The sequence below is a fragment of the Salvelinus alpinus genome, chromosome 18, assembly GCF_045679555.1.
Source record: "Salvelinus alpinus chromosome 18, SLU_Salpinus.1, whole genome shotgun sequence".
Lineage (NCBI taxonomy): Eukaryota > Metazoa > Chordata > Actinopteri > Salmoniformes > Salmonidae > Salvelinus > Salvelinus alpinus.
The window spans coordinates 26010470-26034825 of record NC_092103.1 but is presented as its reverse complement, the minus strand read 5'-3'; the positions used below and the strand labels follow the sequence as shown (position 1 = coordinate 26034825).

At 43.5% G+C, this 24356-nt stretch overlaps 1 protein-coding gene across 2 annotated transcripts in view; it reads right to left on the bottom strand.

The window, feature by feature from the left end:
- LOC139544084 (netrin receptor UNC5D-like) overlaps positions 1 to 24356 on the bottom strand; it is a 325348-nt gene that overhangs the window by 36639 nt on the left and 264353 nt on the right. For both annotated transcript variants that reach the window (XM_071350829.1, XM_071350828.1), the window contains exons 3-6: positions 19135 to 19278; positions 18764 to 18867; positions 3303 to 3477; positions 1238 to 1405 (exon numbers count right to left, since the gene is read on the bottom strand). In XM_071350829.1, the coding sequence (XP_071206930.1) occupies positions 1238 to 1405; positions 3303 to 3477; positions 18764 to 18867; positions 19135 to 19278 (591 nt within the window). The remainder of the gene's footprint in view (positions 1 to 1237; positions 1406 to 3302; positions 3478 to 18763; positions 18868 to 19134; positions 19279 to 24356) is intronic.

Genomic DNA, 24356 nt, shown 5'->3' with positions numbered 1-24356 from the left:
GTCAGCAAACAGCTAGGTGGAACATAACTGCCCCACCATTACTCCAGAATTACTCTACACTGGACCTTACTGATAGAGCACTTACAATGGACTAGCCCTATAGCCCACCACACAAAACCCCCTCTTATTTCTCTCCAGGGGCCACATTAGAACAATACCATGTTATGTTCTATCCTGGTGCTGACTCAAGCCAGGAAAGACAGTTTGCTTGTTCTATCAAGTCTCCTCTACTACCTTAACAACTCTGTAGGCTTTCAAGGTTTCCCTCTGCCTTGCTAATCTAAATGCAAATGCTGTGTTTGTGCACAGGCTGAGACTCACAGAGAGAGAGAGAGAAAGAGAGAGAGAGAGAGAATGTCTTGTGGAGGAGAGAGAGAGTGAGTGAGAGAAATAGGGGGAGAGAAAGAGAGAGAGAGACAGAAAGAGAGAGAGACAGAAAGAGAGGGAGAAGGAGAGAGAAGAGTGGTTGAGCCAAATGGAGATAGTGTTTTGCAGGAGAGTGCTGCCCTTGCCAGATAACTTTCCCCCAACATGACCAGCATTTTCCTGGTGATTGGTGTGGCGATTTGAAAGCATAAATTGGGCCAAGTGTAGAGGAACACTTGGACTGCGCAGATTACACAGCCGCTCTGATAACTGCCACTGATCCCTCTCGCTCTTTCTCTTGCTCTTTCTGTCTTTCTCTGGCTTTCTCACTCATTGTAAGGGCTATTCTCAATCATTCTGTTGTTAACTCACCTGCACTTCAGTTGCTTTTCTCTTTCTCTCTCTATTTCCCTGCCTCAGTTATGCCTTATCCTTATTATTTTTCTATGTTCGCACTCTTCCAATCTGCCCTCTCTTCCTCTTGCTCTCTCTGTGTCTCTTCTCTCTCTCCCTCTCTTTCATCCCCGCCCTCTAACCTCTTCTCTCTATCTCTCCGTCTCTGTCTCGGAAGGGCACTGCATTACATTTCAGACACCAAGCCACTGTCAGTCAGTAAAATGGGGTCAGACGACGGGTTTATGAAACCGGTTTGGAGGGAAATTACCCTAACAGCAGAGGCAGAGCCTTCCTCTGCCATGGAGAGCAGCACTGTCATAAATACAGATGCTCAGGCAAATAATGCATCCCCACAACAAAACAATCCCCCCTCCCAGACAGTCAGACAGTTGGATAGAATGAAAATCATGAAGACAGATAGACAGATAGTCAGACAGACAAGAAGCCTGCTAGATAGCCAAATAGACAAACAGACCTGGGCAGAGGGAATTACAGGTACTCTTCTGGACAGACATGCCCTCGCAGAAGGCGCCCCCATTGAGAGGGGCAGGGTTGGTGCAAGTGCGGGAGCGTTTCTGGACCCCCCGCCCACAGGGCACGTTACAAGCCGACCAGTCTGTCCACAACGACCACCCTCCGTTCACTTGAGGGACAGAGAAAGTAAGAGAAAGAGGGAGGAAGTAGAGGGAGAGATGGAGTAGGATCGATGGAGATAGGAGAGGGAGATGGGAGAGAGGGAGAAGGATAGAAGGTAAGAGACAAAAAGAGGGTGAGGAAAAGAAAGGGAAAGAAGGATAAAGGAATATAACATGACAGCTACTGTAAGTATGTGGAGGGAAGAGAAATACACTTCCAGAAGTATGAACACTGGCTTACTTTCTCCGCTAAAACACACACATACACACATGCACGCACGCACACAAACACACACTCTCTCTTATAGCACATGTTCTGTCTGACAGAGACAGGCTGACTGCCTAAAACACAGGAACTCCATCTGGGCAAAACATAATAGGCCAAGAAACCAAAGGCATGTCAGAGAGGTGAACACTCTGTCTGTCTGTCTGTCTGTCTGTCTGTCTGTCTGTCTGTCTGTCTGTCTGTCTGTCTGTCTGTCTGTCTGTCTGTCTGCCTGCCTGCCTGCCTGCCTGCCTGCCTGCCTGCCTGCCTGCCTGCCTGCCTGCCTGTCTGTCTGTCTGTCTGTCTGGCTGGCTGGCTGGCTGGCTGGCTGGCTGGCTGGCTGGCTGGCTGGCTGGCTGCCTGCCTGTCTGTCTGTCTGTCTGTCTGTCTGTCTGTCTGTCTCTCTTTCTCTGTCTCTCTCTCAGATGTGCTGGCCTCAATAGCAGCTGAGTGATTGACTGATGAGTTCAGTCATCATCATTCATCATCAGACAGGAAACAAATGTCAGTGTGAGAAAACACATTACTCCACTACATCTGTCTGTCTGTAGGCTATTTCTCCCAACAGGGCTTGCCAGTCACCTCATTAGCATGACAGGTAGTCAGGTAGCTACACAGACGACTGATGGGCAGGTTCTGTGTATAGCGAAAAACAGTAGCTGGATTTCCAGTTGTCTTAATGGTTGTCAGTCAGTGTGGTGATTTGGTCTCGTTGACACAGAGGGGGTGGTTTTAAACTAGCAAAGCGGGTTTTGAGAGATGGGATGAATAAAGAGAAGAGGCCTACAGGGCTGCGAAAGCACAAGCAACAGGGAATCCTAGCCTAGCGCAAACAGCCAGCGGTAACAACCAGCTAGCAGCCAGCTGGTGGGCACGCAGCTGAGGAGTTTTGACAGCTCATGTCAAAGCCTTCCTGTGTCTTTAAAAGTCTCGCTGTGTTTAAACACAACTAGGAAGTTGCTCATTACTTGCCTGTCACAGCATGGAACATGTCAGACAAGACATGTCAGATATGATGTTTCTGACTGCTCTTAACACCTAATGCTGCTTATGAGAGACTGAGTAAATGCATTGACAGGAGGCAGAAAACATCCTCTTCAGATACACATTTCAAGAGAAAGGAGATTAAGTGCTAACAATGTGATAATGCATGTGGAACTATGCATGTACAATAAAATAAAGAAGAAAACATTGCTATAAAGATGTGACAGCCTATGACCAATGACAGAAAAATACAACCGCTGAGTGTACATTTCGAGAAAGAATACAAGGGATGTTGTTTGTAACATTTCCACATAATTTCCATGAATTGTGTGTCAAAATAGGACAACTCTGTATGGTTTGATTGTTGTAAGGTGTTTGACTTAGTGAAATAACAACACCCCCCAAAATCAAGTTGTGCTTGATTGAGCTAGCCTTTGCGCAATGGACCTAATTATAAGATAAGCTCCATATGGTCTGCTCCATAGAGAAGGGTAGTATTCATTAGGCACGAAATGGAGAAAAATGGAATGAAACAGGGACGGACTACCTGAAGTCCAATAACAAATGCTTATCTTTGTTTACCGTTGCACAATGTTTTGAAATGTTTTACAATGTGACCTAATGAAACCAACCCAGGTTCCAACCCATCGTCTTACCAAAGATGACCACAGTGGCAGTGAGGCTGCGTCTCTTGGCCACAATGTTGCTAGCCAGACATGTGTAGTTCCCAGAGTCGGACAGACGTGCCTCCTGGATGATCAGGTTGTGGTCCGCTCGCGTGTCGATGTTCCCGTCCGAGCCCACTGGCTCCTCATTCTTTAACCACTCCACCTAGAACAACAGAGATTAACAGGGAGTGAGGCTGCCATTGGTCGAAATCTCAAATCTACCAATCAGAATGAAGAATGGGAGTGAGGCTGCTGATAGGTCAATTCAAAATAATGCTTGCAAACAACGCAACATAGGTTTGGAGCAACATTGGAACAACATTGTTTATGACCCAATGTACAACACTATACAGTTGAAGTCGGAAGTTTACATACACTTAGGTTGGAGTCATTAAAACTTTTTTTTCAACCACTCCACAAATTTCTTGTTAATTAACTTCTTGCAACTATAGGGGGTGCTGTTCCGCATTAGCATATTTGGGTCTCCAAATTAAACTGCCTCGTGCTAAATTCTTGATCGTACAATATGCATATTATTGTTATTATTGGATAGAAAACACCTTCTAGTTTCTATAGAAGTTGGAATTTTGTCTCTGAGTGGTACAGAACAATATCTACAGCACTTTTCATGACAGGGATCAGATTTCAGAATTTTTTACCCCTGATCTGGAGTCTGTTTTTAAGGCGACAGTGAATGCTATGAAGAAACCGACACTGCCTACGTCTTCCTCTGGGTGTCTGTACGTCATCACGTTTTGAATGGAGTCTATTGCACAATCCCAGGCAATATAAAACCACAAAACGTGGGACTACCGTTCTCTCTCTCCGCGCGCCACCAGCAAGATGGGCATCGGACCTGCCTCATTCCAAATCGTTGTTTAACTAGTTAGATTTCTCCGGTCATGTTTTCAGTCGTTATAGTTGTTAAAAACATCATAATGTAGTTAATTTGAACCGTTTTATAGCAATTTATATCCGTTTAGTGCGATTTTGAGGAATTTCTTTGTCGTGCCCTTTTTAGCTTTGGAAACGTTTCGGGGTGTCGGTCGTTGGTGGTGGACATTTCGAAGGACAGAGGACATCTATCGACCAAAAGACGTTTATAACATAGAAAGGATACATTGCCCAAGAATATGATGGAAGAACAGCTCAAAGTAAGCAATATTTAATATGATAAATTGTTGTTCTGTCGAAATATTTTAAACGCATATTTCGCCATTTTGTTTGTTATCGCGTCACTTGGCGAACCCTGTATTGAAAAGTAAGGATAATTTTAAAAATGTAAGTCAGCGGTTGCATTAAGAACTAATTTGTCTTTCGATTCCTGTCAACCCTGTATTTTTTAGTCAAGTATATGATTAGCTTTCAATTAAACTAGATCACTCTGATAGATGACGTCAGACATATTGAGGCTTGATTTCCTAGTATTTTTATTGTGTAACCACGGTTTTGTATGGCTAAATATGCACCTTTTCGAACAAACTGTATATGTATGTTGTAAAATGATGTTACAGGAGTGTCATCTGAAGAATTCTGAGAAGGTTAGTGAAAAAATTAATATATTTTGGCGGTGATTACGTTATAGCGCTCTTTGGCTGGAATCGATGCTCTGGTAACGTTTGCACATGTGGTATGCTAACTTATCGATTTATTGTGTTTTCGCTGAAAAACGCTTAGAAAATCTGAAATATGGTCTGAAATCACAAGAACTGGGTCTTTCCATTGCTATGCTTTGTCTATTTTTATGAAATGTTTTATGATGAGTAAATTGGTCATACACGTTGCTCTATCTAGTAATTCTAGTCGATTTGTGATGGTCGGTGCAATTGTAAACTGTGATTTCTACCTGAAATATGCACTTTTTTCTAACAACACCTATCCTATACCATAAATATGTTATCAGACTGTCATCTGAAGAGGTTTTTTATAGGTTATTGGCTATCAATATCTTAGTTTAGCCGAATTGGTGATAGCACCTGAAGGAGTAAGAAACTGATGGAGTTAGAAAAGTGGTGTATTTTGCTAACGTGTTTAGCTAATAGATTTACATATTGTGTCTTCCCTGTAAAACATTTAAAAAATCTGAAATGGTGGCTTTATTCACAAGATCTGTATCTTTCATCTGGTGTCTTGGACTTGTGATTTAATGATATTTAGATGCTACTATCTACTTGTGAAGCTATGCTAGCTATGCTAATCAGTGTGTGGGGGGGGTGGGGGGTGATCCCGGACCCGGGGTAGAGGCTCGTGAAAGGTTAACAAAGTCATTTTTCCAACAATTGTTTACAGACAGAATATTTCACTTATAATTCACTGTATCACAATTCCAGTGGGTCAGAAGTTTACATACACTAAGTTGACTGTGCCTTTAAACAGCTTTAAACAGCTAAAAATTCCAGAAAATTATGTCATGGCTTCTGAAGCTTTTGATAGGCTAATTGACATAATTTGAGTCAATTGGAGGTGTACCTGTGGATGTATTTCAAGGCCTACCTTCAAACTAAGTGTCTCTTTGCATGACATCATGGGAAAATCAAGACCTCAGAAAAAAAATTGTAGACCTCCACAAGTCTGGTTCATCCTTGGGAGCAATTTCCAAATGCCTGAAGGTATCACGTTCATCTGTACAAACAATAGTACGCAAGTATAAACACCATGGGACCACGCAGCCATCATACCGCTCAGGAAGGAGACGCGTTCTGTCTCCTAGAGATGAACGTACTTTGGTGCGAAAAGTGCAAATCAATCTCAGAACAACAGCAAAGGACCTTGTGAAGATGCTGGAGGAAACGAGTACAAAAGTATCTATATCCACAGTAAAACGAGTCCTATATCGACATAACCTGAAAGGCCGCTCAGTAAGGAAGAAGCCACTGCTCCAAAACCGCCATAAAAAAGCCAGACTACAGTTTGCAACTGTACATGGGGACATTTGGAGAAATGTCCTCTGGGCCGATGAAACAAAAATAGAACTGTTTGGCCATAATGACCATCGTTATGTTTGGAGGAAAAAGGTGGAGGCTTGCAAGCTGAAGAACACCATCCCAACCGTGAAGCACGGGGGTGACAGCATCATGTTGTGGGGGTGCTTTGCTGCAGGAGGGACTGGTGCACTTCACAAAATAGATGGCATCATGAGGGAGGAATATTATGTGAATATATTGAAGCAACATCTCAGGATATCAGTCAGGAAGTTAAAGCTTGGTCGCAAATGGGTCTTCCAAGCGGACAATGACCCCAAGCATACTTGCAAAGTTGTTGCAAAATGGCTTAAGGACAAGAAAGTCAAGGTATTGGAGTGGCCATCACAAAGCCCTGACCTCAATCCTATAGAAAATTTGTGAGCAGAACTGAAAAAGCGTGTGCGAGCAAGGAGGCCTACAAACCTGACTCACTTACACCAGCTCTGTCAGGAGGAATGGCCTAAAATTCACCCAACTTTTTGTGGGAAGCTTGTGGAAGGCTACCTGAAACGTTTGACCCAAGTTAAACAATTTAAAGGCAACGCTACCAAATACGAATTAAGTGTACGTAAACTTCTGACCTACTGGGAATGTGATAAAAAAAATAAAAGCTGAAATAAAACATTCTCTCTGCTATTATTTTGACATTTCACATTCTTAAAATGAAGTGGTGATCCTAACTGACCTAAGACAGAGAATGTTTACTATGATTAAATGTCAGGAATTTTGAAAAACTGAGTTTAAATGTATTTGGATCAGGTGTATGTAAACTTCCGACTTCAACTGTATGTTCCATACAATTGACTGGCACCAAGTAGGCTTTCTAACCTCCACCCTCACTATTAGTATTAGCCTATGAGAGTGACTCCCAGCCTCCCTTTATCCAAACAGAGGGACTCCCAGCCTCCCCTCACCCAATCAAAGCAAAGCTCTCAGCAGGGTCACACCCTCTGACCATTAGCAATTCAGCAGCCATGTTGCGAGTGAAAGTAATTAGGAATTACAAACTAAAGGTACGCTCCACTGATGCCCTCCCTGTATCGCATGACTGGCCCTGTAAATTGCAATGAATGTGCCGTTGGCTGGAGGTGCTCAATGAGCGACTAGCCAGGGCATCTAGTAGCAAGGCTTGATTTACGACTGTGTGTTTGAGGATTAAAAACTCTCCCCACCCCACTGAGAGCCCTGTTGATGTGTGTGTGTGTGTGTCTATTCACCAGGGGAATACCAGAACAACCAATAACACACAATCTCAGAGATTGCTTTGCTCTTTTGCAGTGCCCCCGAAAGACGAATGCGAGCGGAGAAATCAATAAATCACCAGTCATGTTGTCACAAGTGGCTTTTTTTCTTCCTTTGATGGCCAGAGAAGTCTTTCATCATGTGCTTTTAATTTCACTCTTTTCACAGTTCTGCTCCAGAGCGCTGAGAGAAACTATGCTGGTGGCCCTTCTCTCTCTCTTTTCCTTTCTCTCTACAATTTTCCGGGCCTTCAATGCCTAATCAACCCCCATGTTACATTTCCAACTATATTTTCTCCAGCATTGCTACAAACAACATGAAGTCAACTCAACAGAGAGGGTCAGTACTAAGAACCTGCCAAACTAGAAAAGGAAGCCATATTGCTTATCGTTATTTTCAAATATCCAATGGAGTATTTATTTTCAGTACCAGTCAAAAGTTTGGACACACCTACTCATTCAAAGGTTTTTCTTCATTTTGACTATTTTCTACATTGTAGAATAATAGTGAAGACATAAAAACTATTAAATAAAACATATGGAATCATGTAGTAACCAAAAAAGTGTTAAACAAATAAAAATATATTTGAGATTTGAGATTCTTCAAAGTAGCCACCCTTTGCCTTGATGACAGCGTTGCACACTCTTGGCATTCTCTCAACCAGCTTCATGTGGTAGTCACCTGGAATGCATTTCAATTAACACGTGTGTCTTTGTTAAAAGTTAATTCAAGGAATTTCTTTCCTTCTTAATGTGTTTGAGCCAATCAGTTGTGTTGTGACAAGGTAGGGATGGTATACAGAATATAGCCCTCTTTGGTAAAATACCAAGTCAATATTATGGCAAGAACAGCTCAAATAAGCAAAGAAAAACAACAGTCCATCATTACTTGAAGACATGAAGGTCAGTCAATTTGGACCATTTCAAGAACTTTGAAAGTTTCTTCAAGTGCAGTCTCAAAAACCATCAAGCGCTATGATGAAACTGGCTCTCATGAGGACCGCCACAGGAAAGGAAGACCCACCAATAAGAAGAAGAGACTTGCTTGGGCCAAGAAACACGAGCAATGTACATTAGACCAGTGGAAATCTGTCCTTTGGTCTTATGAGTCCAAATTTTAGATTTTTGTTTCCAACCGCCATGTCTTTGTGACGCAGAGTAGGTGAAAGAATGAACTTCACATGTGTGGTTCCCACCGTAAAGCATGGAGGAGGAGGTGTGATAGTGCTTTGCTGGTGACACTGTCTGTGATTTATTTAGAATTCAAGGTACACTTAACCAGCATGGCTACCACAGCCTTCTGCAGCGATACGCCATCCCATCTGGTTTGCACTTAGTGGAACTATCATTTGTTTTTCAACAGGACAATGACCCAACACACCTCCAGGTTGTGTAAGGGCTATTTGACCAAGAAGGAGAGTAATGGAGTGCTACATCAGATGACCCGGCCTCCACAATTACCCAACCTCAACCCAATTGAGATGGTTTGGGATGAGTTGGACCGCAGAGTGAAGGAAAAGCAGCCAACAAATGCTCAGCATATGCTGGAACTCCTTCAAGACTGTTGGAAAAGCATTCCAGGTGAAGCTGGTTGAAAGATTGCCAAGAGTGTGCAAAGCTGTCATCAAGGCAAAGGGTGGCTACTTTGAAGAATCTCAAATCTCAAATATATTTAGATTTGTTTCACACTTTTTTGGTTAATACATGATGCCATATGTGTTATTTAATAGTTTTGATGTCTTCACTATTATTCTACAATGTAGACAATAGTAAAAAATATAGAAAAACCCTTGAATGAGTAGGTGTGTCCAAACTTTTGACTGGTACTGTATATATACACACAAATAAAACAGGCTTATTAGACCTATTTTGACCATTTGTCTTCATTAGTCATGTATTAATTCTCACTTCCTCTCCCTAATGATGATTTTTTGTTGCTCATCCGGTCTTTCTCTTCCCCTTCTTCCCTTATCGTTCCATTGCTCTGTGTTGTTTCTGCTTTGATTCATCTCTCTCTCTCCCTTTCACTGTATATTTCTCTCTCTCTCAATGGGCAGTGTAAACCAGGGCAGTGATTTGCATTCTGCGGTGACAGTCACTGAGTCTGGCCGTTGGGGGTGGGGGATAGAGCGCTTGGGGCGGTAGTAAGGACTCAGGGAGAGACTGATAAGCATGGGGAGGATGGGAAATGGATTTGTTTACAGTTATTTGCCACTTTTTTTCCAATTAAAAGGCATCAAGCAGCACTGGGTTGAGCCATGCCCACTCTGAGGTGTATGTGTGTGTGTATATGATGTGTGTGATCGATTTATTGCAGATGATATGTGCATGTGTGTGTGTATAATCTCAAACCCATGATGCTGTGTTGATGCTGTCTCCCAATATTTTTTACTAACGGTAGCTAAAAATATTTTAATTGGTAAAGCACATGTCCTCACCTCAAGGCAAAAAAAATTGAACAAACATATGAAATGGAAATGCATTATACATTAATTAAAAGTTGCCTGCTTAACTGATTTCACAAACAAATAGCACATGACTTTTCATGGCGTCTGTCTGTATCTGTTGCTGTTGTGTCTGATCTGTCTGGACTAACTCATACTGACAGTGTGGCAGTCTGTCTTGATAACCCGTATCGTTTGACTGGTCAGACAGAGTCCTCGGGGGTGTTATGGTACAGGGTGCAGCTGTGTCAACTGGTGTTATGACAGGTGCGAGCCAGCAGGGGGCAGAGTGACGGGCACCCCCACATTGGGAATTGAATTGTAGGGAGGCTTTGATATTTGTTGTGACGGTTTGAAGCTGTTTGAAGACGCAGAGATGAGAGAGTTGACATCTGTGGCTAACCCCGCGGCAGCTCCCCGCGTCGCTCATTTGCAGAGAACAAGCCAAAGGAGCCGTACCTACTACGCCCTGACCTTGACTCAACAACAAAGCTAAGGGCCAATCAGGTCATTCCAATTAGGCCATATGCCAAATCAGGTGTAATGACTAACAACTCTATTACACTGAAACAAAAAAGCAACTGGCCGTCACATTTACATTAATTTACAGTGGAAGTGAAAGCGACTAGAGGGCAATTACCTAACACTGCGGCGATATCCCCGTATCCTTCCATCCAACTCGATTAACTTTGAGTTTCATTAACAAGCCTCCTCCTCCATCACTCCCTCCTTTCCATCTCTACATCCCCTCCATCCCTTCCTCCCTCAATCATGTGCGGCCTTTTCCCTGTTGATGCTATGATGACTTTCAGGGAAATCACATTAAACAAATGAGATCTTGGAATGTGACAGCGACAGTTTTCTGTGGCGGGGGCAGTGGTGGCAGTGCGCTAAACCCTCTGTGTCTTATCTCGCTGTCATCTCTCCAAATGTTATGTTTATCAGTGAATAATTACATTTTAAGCACGTCAAATGACTTTGGATCAGCCGACTTGATTAATGACTCATTACAATTTGGTGGGGGATGATTGGGCACTTAATACCAAGCCTAATGATTGTGAATAAAAAATAAAAGAATTAAAGTTATTGAAAAGTATTTTTTTCTTTCCACCTCTCCAAAGTTTCTTCCTTTATTGCACTGAGTAATCTGTGTGATCGTCTTCTTGACAGTTAATATGGGCCTTCATTGCGGCTCATACTCTAATTGTGTTTTCATTACGCTACTTTCATTATTCACCGTAGATGATCCTTCACTTCCTGGTGCGTTACCAGTGCGTTACACGAGTTCCCTTTAATCGCTCTCATTAAAACGACTTAAACGTGACAAAAGTATTTTATTTTCTCCCGGATCTATCATGCAACCAGGTGTACTAAGGAATCATCTAGGCTCTGATACAGTAGGAACCCATTGTAGCTTTAGCTACGTGCTTTTCACTTTGCCACAGAGCAGCCAGGTGTATTCAGACCCTTTGACTTTTTCCACATTCTGTTACGTCCGCGTGCGCCATCGCTCGCATGTTGATTTTGTCCATGCACACCAGACGCGATAGGACATGCATGATGAGCCCTGAATCAACTATATTAATTTGGGGACAGGTCGGAAAGCATTAAACATTCATGGCAATTTAGCTAGCTAGCTTGCTGTTGCTCGCTAATTTGTCCTGGGATATAAACATTGGGTTGTTATTTTACATGAAATGTACAAGGTCCTCTACTCTGACAATTAATCCACAGATAAAAGGGTAAACCGAGTTAGTTTCTAGTAATCTTTCCTCCTTCAAGCTTCTTCTTCTTTTTTGGACTTCATATGGCGGTTGGCAACCAACTTTAAGGTGCCACCAACTGGACTGGAGTATTGACCTCAGTTAATCTTTCAATCACCCATATGCTCCTAAAAACTAAGGAGGAGATGGGAGAGGCGGGACTTGCAGCACATCAAGCATCACAAATAGAACCAAGTGCTATTTTAGTGCCTGGCTACGCAGACGCTCGTGGACGTACGCGAGCAGTTTGGATGCAATGATTGAATAACATTTATGTGTACATTTATTTTGCAACGCTCGCGCACGTAACGCGAGTGGTGTGGACAGCATGTTATTCTTAAATGGATTCAAAAGTTTTTCCCCCCTCATCAATCTACACACAATACCCCATAATGACAAAGCAAAAATAGATTTGTAGAAATGTTTGTACATTTCTATATTTAAAAAAATAGAAATATTACATTTACATATGTATTCAGACCCTTTACTCAGTCATTTGTTGACGCACCTTTAGCAGCAAGTCTTCTTGGTTATGACGCTACAAGCTTGGCACACCTGTATTTGGGGAGTTTCTCCCATTCCACTCTGCAGATCCTCTCAAGCTCTGTCAGGTTGGATGGGGAGCATCGCTGCATAACAATTTTCAGGTCTCTCCAGAGATGTTTGATCGGGTTCAAGTCTGGGCTCTGGCTGGGCCAGTCAAGGACATGCAGAGACTTGTCCCGAAGCCACTCCTGCGTTGTCTTGGCTATGTGCTTAGGGTGGTTGTCCTGTAGGAAGGTGAACCTTCACCCCACCCAGCAGGTTTTCATCAAGGTTCTCTCTGTACCTTGCTCCCTGCCACTGAAAAACATCCCCACAGCATGATGCTGCCATCACCATGCTTCACCATAGGGATGGTGCCAGGTTTCCTCCAGGCGTGACGCTTGGCATTCAGGCCAAAGAGTTCAATCTTGGTTTCATCAGACCAGAGAATCTTGTTTCTCATGGTGTGAGAGTCTTTAGGTGCCTTTTGGCAAACTCCAAGCGGGCTGTCATGTGCCTTTTACTGAGGAGTGGCTTCCGTCTGGCCACTCTACCATAAAGGCCTGATTGGTGGAGTGCTGCAGAGATGGTTTTCCGTCTGGAAGGTTCTCCCATCTCCACAGAGGAACTCTGTCAGAGTGACCATCAGGTTCTTGGTCACCTCCCTGACCAATTCCCGATTGCTCAGTTTGGCCGGGCTTCCAGCTCTAGGAAGAGTGTTGGTGGTTCCAAACTTCTTAAATTTAAGAATAATGGAGGCCATTGTGTTCTTGGGGACCTTCAATGCTGCAGAAATGTTTTGGTACCCTTCCCCAGATCTGTGCCTCGACACATGCACTGTCAACTGTGGGACCTTATATAGATAAGTGTGTGCCTTTCAATATCATGTCCAATCAATTGAATTTACCACAGGTGGACTCCAATCAAGTTGTAGAAACATCTCAAGGATGTTCAATGGAAACAGGATGCACCTGAGCTAAATTTTGAGTCTCTTAGCAAAAGGTCTGAATACTTATGTTAATAATGAATACTCTTTTTTTTCTAAAATAAAACCACGCTGCACCTACCACGGGCACACGGGGAGATTGGTGGAGTCAGGGTTCAGACCTGAGCCAACTTCCCGTGCTTACCGTGGGGAGCGTGTGACTGGTCAGGCACCGTGTTGTGCGGTGATGCGCACGGTGTCCCCAGTGAGCAGCCACAGCCCGGTGCGCTCTGTGCAAGCTCCCCGCAGTTGCCGTGCTAGAGTGGGCATTCAGCCAGGACGGATTGTGCCGGCTCAGCGCTCCTGGCCTCCAGTGCGTCTCTTCGGTCCAGGATATCCTGCGCCAGCTCTACGCACTGTATCCCCAGTTCGCCAGCACAGCCCAGTGCGGCCTGTTCCAGCTCCCCGCACTTGCCGTGCTACAGGGGGGATTCAGCCAGGACGCGTTGTGCCAGCTCTGCGCTCCAGACCTCCAGTGCGCCTCCACGGCCCAGTATATCCTGCGTCGGCTCTACGCACTATGCCTCCAGTGCGCCTTCATAGCCCAGTGTGTCCCGTGCCAGCTCTCCACACTCACCGAGCTGGAGTGGGTATCCAGCCAGGACGTGTTGTGGCAGCTCCCCGCACCACACTTCCAGGACGTCTCCTCAGTCCGGTGAGACCTGTTCCGGCTCCACGTACGAAGCCTCCAGTGATGATCCATGGTCCGCAGCCTCCAGTGATGATCCATGGCACGAAGCCTCCAGTGATGATCCATGGCACGAAGCCTCCAGTGATGATCCATGGCCCGGAGCCTGTAGTGATGATCCATGGCACGAAGCCTCCAGTGATGATCCATGGCCCGGAGCCTGTAGTGGTAATCCATGGCACGAAGCCTCCAGTGATGATCCATGGCCCGGAGCCTGTAGTGATGATCCATGGCAAGGAGCCTGCAGCGACGGTCCCCAGTCCGGAGCCTCCAGCGATGGTCCCCAGTCTGGAGCCTCCAGCGACGGTCCGCAGTCCAGAGCCTCCAGCAACGATCTGCAGTCTAGAGCCTCCAGCGGGGGTTCCCAGTCCAGAGCCTCCGGTGATGGTCTGCAGTCCAGAGCCTCCGGCGACGATCTGCAGTCCAGAGTCTTCAGCGACGAGCTGCAGTCCAGAGCCTCCAGCGACGAGCTGCAGTCCAGAGCCTCCAGCGGGGGTTCCCATTTCAGAGCCTCCGGCGACGATCTGAAGGCAGAGCCTCCAGCGGTGGTTCCCAGTTCAGAGCCTCCGGCAATGATCCACGGTCCGGTTCCTCCGGCAACGATTCACGGTCCGGAGTCTCCGGCGACGATCCACGGTCCGGTTCCACAGAAGCGGAGGGTTCAGCGTAGGGAGCAGGGGATACGCCACCGAGATTAGATGCCCACCCGGACCCTCCCCTATAGGTTCAGGTTTGCCGTCGGAGTCCGCACCTTTGGGGGGGTGGGTACTGTCACGCCCTGACCTTAGAGATCCTTGTTATTCTCTATGTTTTGTTAGGTCAGGGTGTGATTTGGGTGGGCATTCTATGTTCTCTATTTCTTTGTGTTTGGCCGAGTGTGGTTCCCAATCAGAGGCAGCTGTCTTTCATTGTCTCTGATTGGGGATCATACTTAGGCAGCCCCTTTTTCCCTCCTTCAGTGTGGGACCTGATCTTTGTTTGAGTGCATGTAGTTTGCACGACGAAGCTTTTCGTTTGTTGTATTGTTTATTGTTTTTTTCTTGGTGGAACATTTAAATAAAAGAATGTACGTCTACCACGCTGCACCTTGGTCTCCTTCCGACGACAAACGTTAGTCATGTTCTCAAATTGTTCCAAGCATAACGTTTACTACAGGTTTCCTTATGGTTCTATTTAAAGTCATGTTCTCAAATTGTTAAGAAAACTTTCCATAAAAAACACAAGAAAACTTTAGTAACTTTCAGAAAAAGTTGTAAGAATTATATTTAAAAACATACATTCTGTTCTCAGAACGTGAAACCTTTCCATAAAACACAATATACTTAAAAAAAATGTAACCTTTATTTAACTAGGCAAGTCAGGTAAGAACAAATTCTTATTTACAATGACGGCCCCGGCCAAACCTTAACCCGGACGATGCTGGGCCAATTGTGCACTGCCCTATGGGTCTGCCAATCACGGCCGGTTGTGAAACATCCTGGAATCGAACCAGGGTCTGTATTGACGCCTCTAGCACTGAGATGCAGTGCCTCAGACCGCTGCGCCACTCGGGAGAGGAGGCAATGGCTCAGAGAATGTTCTAAGAACGTTATTTTAAAACATATACATTCCATTCTGAGCATCTACAAAACTCTCTCTTTCAGGTGTTCAGGTGCGTTGGCCGCGCCCACTAATTGGCCACACCTGATCTTAATGAGTGCTTGTTTCCTTTGAAATGGGGTCTGTTTGAATAGACTAAAATGAACAGCTTTGTATGTGTAAAAAAGCATGGCATGCTAGCTCTATCCTGATGGTGCAGTGGACTAATTCCATGGATATATTATAGGTTCAAATCTCACTGACTCTGTTTCACAATAATAAAAAAAAATTGTTTTCTTATTGAAACATTCAGTTTAAGTTTTAAGAAAGTTATTCTAAAACCTCCAAATGACCTATCATTTTTGTTCTAAAATGTTTGGGCGAAATGTTCACTTCTGTTCTCAGAACGTTTAATTTTTGTTTTGTATAGCTTTGTTCCCGCAACCAATGTGAAACCAAAAACATACGTTCCCACAACTTCCAGGGAACCAAATGTGCTTGCTGGGAGAGATGTGGCATGTGAGGATGCTATGATGATTTGTAGTGCATTGCTTTTTATGTATTGGAAAATCACACCCATTACATATGCATAGATAAATGAGGGTGAACTGTTGGCATGTTATTAAATGTTGATTCAAATGTGCAGTGCTTATATTAGCTCAGTAGCAATAATGTGTTTACATGAACTCACAGTACTATGCAAATTGCAGCAAAATGTGAAACAGCATTCAAATGAACAGCGTGACCAAAGTAAACGAAGTCTCGACAGCCAAACACACACAGTAGTTTGGCTAATCAGATTGCATCCGCAGCCTCATTTGCTTCAACTCTAAATAGTTTCTGAACCTCCCTCTGAGCCAAAATGTCTTCAGAGCTACATTCTCAACAGGGGGTGGTAAAGTCCATGATGTGACATTCGGTTAGAGAGGGAGTTAAGAAATACTAATGCCCCAGATTCACATGGAGATGTTTATAGGGTTGCTTTCCGTCTGCAGACATGAGCATTTTCTTGCATGAGAGCCATGTTTGAGAAACGGCTGAATTTCTACTACGTATTATTTAACCAATCTCTTCCATAGCTGGGGTCACATTCATAAATGCACGAGGACTTGCCTACTTGATGACCACAATGCATGGAGGGTGACCAGCACTACAGCACAGGACCATTTGTGTGGGTTGAATCATTCATTACATAGATGCACAGGCGTAAGCACACACACACAGGTGCAAACACACACAAGCACCACACACACCACACACACACATACACACTCCAATCCAAGGCAATCCAAAACACATCCATATGTATAAGACACACGGTTCGACATACACTCTGACACACACACAAACACTATGACACACAAAACCACTTGCACACACACACACATGTACACAAATATACCCTCACGCATGCGCACACGCACACGCACACCTCTCATACCACTCATGCCACTGAAAGTAAACCAGCCAGCGAAAACCTACTTCCTTATTCACCTTGAAGATGAAAGTGACATGAGACCAGAGAGGAGCACCAACACAGAGAAGATATCCATGGCACCTAAGTAAGTCATAACTTTTCAACCTCCACTTTATAACGTGTGGACGCAAGGAGATAGGTATTGCCTCAAGTATACAGCAAGCCTATATCACCATCTCTATATCTCCACTCGGGGGTAAACACACATAACAAAAGTAAGTCACTCAGATGCTGAAGGGAATGGGGCTAGTAGTGGAAGCAGTTCAACTGGGGTGAATCTGTCACTCTCAAATCTAAAGAGAAATGTAGATGTGTCTTGGATACTGTAGTAGTAATCCAACTTTGAACAAATAACTGTAACCGATTAATTCTTTGTGGGCAAGAAAACAACTTGAGGCTGTTATCTTCTTATGGCTGGGGGCAGTATTGAGTAGCTTGGATGAATAAGGTGCCCAGAGTAAACTGCCTGCTACTCAGGCACAGCTGCTAATATATGCATATCATTAGTATATTTGGATAGAAAACACTGAAGTTTCTAAAACTGTTTGAATGATGTCTGTGAGTATAACAGAACTCATATGGCAGGCAAAAACCTGAGAAAATTCCAACCAGGAAGTGGGAAATCTGAGGTTTGTAGTTTTTCAACTCATCGCCTATCGAATACACAGTGGGGTATTGGTCATATTGCACTTCCTAAGGCTTCCACTAGATGTCAACAGTCTTTAGAACCTTGTTTGATGCTTTTACTGTGAAGGAGGGGGGAATGAGGGCTCTTTGAGTTAGAGGTCTGGCAGATATACCATCGCATTTCTACAGACAAAGGAATTCTCCGGTTGGAACATTATTGAAGATTTATGTTAAAAACATCCTAAAGATTGATTCTATACTTCGTTTGACATGTTTCTACGAACTGTAATATGACTTTTCGTCTGAACTTTCGCATGGACTTGCCCGCGCGTCGTGAGTTTGGATTGTGTACTGAACACACGAACAAAAAGGAGGTATTTGGACATAAATTATGGACTTTATGGAACAAATCAAACATTTATTGTGGAACTGGGATTCCTGGGAGTGCATTCTGATGAAGATCATCAAAGGTAAGTGAATATTTATAATGCTATTTCTGACTTCTGTTGACTACACAACATGGTGGATATCTGTTTGGGTTGTTTTTGTGTCTGAGCGCTGTACTCAGATTATTGCATGGTGTGCTTTTTCCGTAAAGTTTTTTTAAAATCTGACACAGCGGTTGCATTAAGGAGAGGTTTATCTAAAGTTTCATGCAAAACACTTGTATCTTTTATCAATGTTTATTATGAGTATTTCTGTAAATTGATGTGGCTCTCTGCAAAATCACCGGATGTTTTGGAGGCAAAACATTACTGAACATCACGCGCCAAAGTAAACTGAGATTTTTGGATATAAATATGAACTTTATCGAACAAAACATACATGTATTGTGTAATATGAAGTCCTATGAGTGTCATCTGATGAAGATCATCAAAGGTTAGTGATACATTTTATCTCTATTTCTGCTTTGTGTGACTCCTCTCTTTGGCTGGAAAAATGGCTGTGTTTTTCTGTGAATAGGTGCTGAACTAACATTATGATATGTTGTGCTTTCGTCGTAAAGCCTTTTTGAAATCGAACACTGTGGTGGGATTAACAACAAGTTTATCTTTAAATGGTGTAAAATACTTCTATGTCTGAGGAATTTTAATTATGAGATTTCATAAGCAAATATTATGAAAATCGGTGTATATTGTGAGTTGAAACAGGCCTTACCTCAGCGACAGGCACTCCCTCTGGTGGACGGCAGTGCAGCACAATCATGCCTTTAATGGGCACCTCCCTCCCCTGGGGGTCCTGCTCAAAGTTCTTCCTCAGGTCTGGGAGAGGGGAGGGACAAACGAAGACAGGATTCAATTCATCAGAGTTTCTGGGATTAAATCAAACAGCACTCTCATTTAGGCAATAGGATTCATTTTATGTTTCTTTGACTCCAAATATATATATTTCCATCCGCTCTCTTTCTCCTTCAATTACTCACTCCCCTACTCTCTCTCTAGCTTTCTCATCTACTCATCTTTCCTGACTCACTACCCCCCCCTCTCTCTCTCTTTCTCTCTCTCTGCTGGTATGGTTCTGCTACTCACAGGCGATGCGTACGGTGGCCTTGCGGCTCTTGGAGGTGCCCAGGTGGCTCCAGGCCACACACAGACACCAGTAGTCCTCGGGGCCGTGGAAATCCTCCACCTGCTGACGAGACACGTTGATCATCACCTCCCGGATCTTCAACCCTGCAGGGACACAGGTTATAATCCCAGATTACCATTTTATTTTATTTATTTATTTGACCTTTATTTAACTAGGCAAGTCAGTTAAGAACTAATTCTTATTTATAATGACGGCCTACACCGGCCAAACCCAGACGACGGTGTGTGCCGCCCTATGGTACTCCCAATCACGGCTGGTTGTGATACAGCCTGGATTTGAAACAGGGTGTCTGTAGTGACGCCTCAAGCACCGAGATACAGTGCCTTAGACCGCTGCGCCCCTCGGGAGGCCATCACAGATGATCATCACAGATTACATCATCCATATTATAATCCAAATTATCACTCAGATTATAAGAAATGTATAGCTAAAATGATCAAAACAGAGTGTCACACGACGTAATCATGAGACTTGGTGAGATTGAAAAGACGGGAGATTAAATATCCAGGCGATAACAGATTATCAGTCCCAAATAGATGAAGAGGTCAACAGAGAGAGGAGTGTCTGTCAGATTACTCAGATTACTGTTTCATTTCCACCCATACACTGTTTTGTCGTGATCTTCCTGTCCGTGTTGGCGCCCTCTCGGGTTCGTGCCGAAGAGGAGATCTTCGTGGGCTATACTCAGCCTTGTCTCAGGGTAGTAAATTGGTGGTTTGCAGATATCCCTCTAGTGGTGTGCTTTGGCAAAGTGGGTGGGATTATATACTGTCTGGTTGGCCCTGTCCGGGAGTATCATCGAACGGGGCCACAGTCTCAGCCTCCAGTATCTATGCTGCAATAGTTTGTGTCAGGGGGCTAGGGCCAGTCTGTTATATCTGGTGTATTCTCCTGTCTTATCCGGTGTCCTGTGTGAATTTAAGTATACAGTGGTTTGCGAAAGTATTCACCCCCTTGGCATTTTTCCTATTTTGTTGCCTTACAACCTGGGATTAAAAGCGATTTTTGGGGGGTTTGTATCATTTGATTTACACAACATGCCTACCACTATGAAGATGCAAAATATTTTCTATTGTGAAACAAACAGGAAATAAGACAAAAAAACTGAAAACTTGAGCGTGCTTAAAACTTCTTGTCAATAGGGAGGCGCTATTTTCACTTTGGAAAAAATCATGCCCAATTTAAACGGCCTCGTACTCTATTCTAGATCATACAATATGCATATTATTATTACTATTGGATAGAAAACACTCTCAAGTTTCTAAAACTGTTTGAATTATATCTGTGAGTAAAACAGAACTCATTTGGCAGCAAACTTCCAGATAGGAAGTGAAAATTCTGAAAATGGGGCTCTGTTTCAGGGCCTGCCTATTCAATTGCCTTATATTTATCGATATGCATGCACTTCATACGCCTTCCACTAGATGTCAACAGGCAATGGAAGGTGGAATGGGGTGTCTAGCTTGATCTGAGGTCGAACAAGAGCTTTTGGAGTGGCAGGTCAGGAATTTCCTATGTCTACCAAGGCGCGAGGCGGAGCTCGACATTAGCTTCTGAAAAGCTTTCGGTTTACACGGCAAAAATCTCCGGCTCTGATTTTATTTGATACATGTGATAATATAATCGTAAAGTAGGTTTTTTCAACCGAGTTTTATCAGTTTATTCAACGTTTATTGGGACTTTTGGAGTTTTCCATTCTTTGCGTCAAGAGAGGGTGGGAACGTTATCAACCTTGGCTAGCATTGTTGGCGCGAATTCGACAGAAGAAAAGGACATTCTAAAACCAAACAACGATTTATTCTGGACCAAGGACTCCTTGTACAAGATTCTGATGGAAGCTCAGCAAAAGTAAGAACAATTTATGATGTTATTTCGTATTTCTGTGGAAAATGTTGATTCCTATTCTCTGCCGTTTTGGCGAGCGCTGTCTCGCAATAACGCAAGCTGTTTGTTATGGTAAAGTTATTTTTAAAACTCTAACACGGCGGTTGCATTAAGAACCAGTGTATCTTTCATTTGCCATACAACAAGTATTTTTATGTAAAGTTTATGATGAGTTCTTTGGTCAGATTAGGTGAGTATCCAAAATATCTCTGGAGATTCTGGAGAATTGATGCTACGTATTCACAATGTATAATCAGGATTTGTAGCTCTAAATATGCACATTTTCGAACAAAACATAAGTGTATTGTATAACCTGATGTTATAAGACTGTCATCTGATGAAGTTGTTCAAGGTCAGTGATTAATTTTATATATTTTGCTGGTTTTTGCGATAGCTACCTTTTGCGGTGAATAAATGCATTTGTGTGTTTGGCTATTGTGGTAAGCTAATATAATTCTATATTGTGTTTTCGCTGTAAAACACTTAAAAAATCGGAAATATTGTCTGGATTCACAAGATGTTTATCTTTCATTTGCTGTACATATATTTTTCATATATGTTTTATGATGAGTATTTATGTATTTCACGTTGCTCTCTGTAATTATTCTGGCTGCTTCGGTGCTATTTGTGATGGTAGCTGCAATGTAAAACTATGATTTATACCTAAAATATGCAAATTTTTTGAACAAAACATAAATGTATTGTATAACATGTTATAAGACTGTCATCTGATGAAGTTGTTTCTTGGTTAGTGACTAATTATATCTCTATTTGGTCTGTTTTGTGATAGCTACCTATGCGGTAGAAACATGGTGAAAATATGCGGTTGAGTCTTTGGCTATTGTGGTTAGCTAATATAAATACATATTGTGTTTTCGCTGTAAAACATTTTAAAAATCGGAAACGATGGCTGGATTCACAAGATGTTTATCTTTCATTTGCTGTATTGGACTTGTGATTTCATGAAAATTATATTATATGATATCCCTGTCCCGTTAGGCTAGGCTATGCTAGTCAGCTTTTTTGATGAGGATGCTCCCGGATCCGGGATGGGTATCACTGAAAGGTTAACTATTCACCCCCCCAAAGTCAAGACTTTGTAGAGCCACCTTTTGCAGCAATTACAGCTGCACGTCTCTTGGGATATGTCTCTTTAAGCTTGGCACATCTAGCCACTGGGATTTTTGCCCATTCTTCAAGGTAAAACTGCTCCAGCTCCTTCAAGTTGGATGCGTTCCGCTGGTGTACAGCAATCTTTAAGTCATACCATAGATTCTCAATTGGATTGAGGTCTGGGTTTTGACTAGGCCATTCCAAGACATTTAAATGTTTCCCCTTAAACCTCTCGAGTGTTGCTTTAGCAGTATGCTTAGGGTCATTGTCCTGCTGGAAGGTGAACCTCCGTCCCAGTCTCAAATCTCTGGAAGACTGAAACAGGTTTCCCTCAAGAATTTCCCTGTATTTAGGGCCATCCATCATTCCTTCAATTCTGACCAGTTTCCCAGTCCCTGCCGATGAAAAACATCCCCACAGCATGATGCTGCCACCACCATGCTTCACTGTGGGGATGGTGAACTCGGGGTGATGAGGGATGTTGGGTCTGCGCCAGACATAGCATTTTCCTTGATGGCCAGAAAGCTCAATTTTAGTCTCATCTGACCAGAGTACCTTCTTCTATATGTTTGGGGAGTCTCCCAAATGCCTTTTGGCGAACACCAAACGTTTGCTTATTTTTTCTTTATGCAATGTTTCTTTTCTGGACACTCTTCCGTAAAGCCCAGCTCTGTGGAGTGTACGGCTTAAAGTGGTCCTATGGACACATACTCCAATCTCTGCTGTGGAGCATTGCAGCTCCTTCAGGGTTATCTTTGGTCTCTTTGTTGCCTCTCTGATTAATGCCCTCCGTGCCTGGTCCGTGAGTTTTGGTGGGCGGCCTTCTCTTGGCAGGTTTGTTGTGGTACTATATTCTTTGTCCGTGATCTATTTGGAGAGCTCCTTGGTCTTCAAAGTGCCGCTTGCTTGGTGGTGCCCCTTGCTTAGTGGTGTTGCAGACTCTGGGGCCTTTCAGAACAGGTGTATATGTACTGAGATCATGTGACAGATCATGTGACACTTAGATTACACACAGGTGGACTTTATTTAACTAATTATGTGACTTCTGAAGGTAAATGGTTGCACCAGATCTTATTTAGGGGCTTCATAGCAAAGGGGGTGAATACACATGCACGCACCACTTTTGTGTCTTTTTGGGGTGGAATTTTTTGAAACAATCTTTTTTTTTCATTTCACTTCACCAATTTGGACTATTTTGTGTATGTCCATTACATGAAATACAAATACAAATATATTTACATTACAGTTTGTAATGCAACAAAATAGGAAAAACACCAAGGGGGATGAATACATTTGCAAGGCACAGTACTCCGTCTAATTCTCTCTCTCTCCCTCCCCTCCCAGAGGACCTGAGCCCTAGGACCATTGCCTCAGGACTACCTGGCCTGATGACTCCTTGCTGTCCCCAGTCCACCTGGTCGTGTTGCTACTCCAGTTTCAACTGTTCTGCCTGCGGCTATGGAACCCTGACCACTTCACCAGACGTGCTACCTTGTCTCTGACCTGCTGTTTTCGACTCTTTCTCTCTACCGCACCTGCTGTCTCGAACTCTGAATGCTCAGCTATGAAAAGCCAACTGACATTTACTCCTGAGGTACTGACCTGTTGCACCCTCTTCAACCACTCTGATTATTATTATTTAACCCTGATGGTCATCTATGAACGTTTGAACATCTTGGCCGTGTACTGTTATAATCTCCACCTGGCACAGCCAGAAGAGGACTGGCCACCCCTCAGAGCCGGGTTCCTCTCTAGGTTTATTCCTAGGTTTCTGCCTTTCTAGGGAGTTTTTCCTAGCCACCGTGCTTCTACACCTGAATTGTTTGCTGTTTGGGGTTTTAGGCTGGGTTTCTGTATAGCACTTTGTGACATCAGCTGATGTAAAAAGGGCATTATAAATACTATCAAGTATGAAGGTAAGACCCAGATACAGACCATGTCGAATAAACAATTGTTTAATATTCCAACAGGGGCAGGAAATAGGTAGGCAGGGGTAAAAAAAAACAGAGGTGGGGCAACGATAGCGGGCGGAAGGCAGGCTCAGGGTAAGGCAGAGGTCAGTACTCCAGAGGAGGGCAAAGGTACAGGTCGCAGGCAGGCTCAGGGCCAGGGGCAGGCAAGGGTCAAAACCAGGAGGGCGAGAAAAGAGAGACTGGAAAAAGCA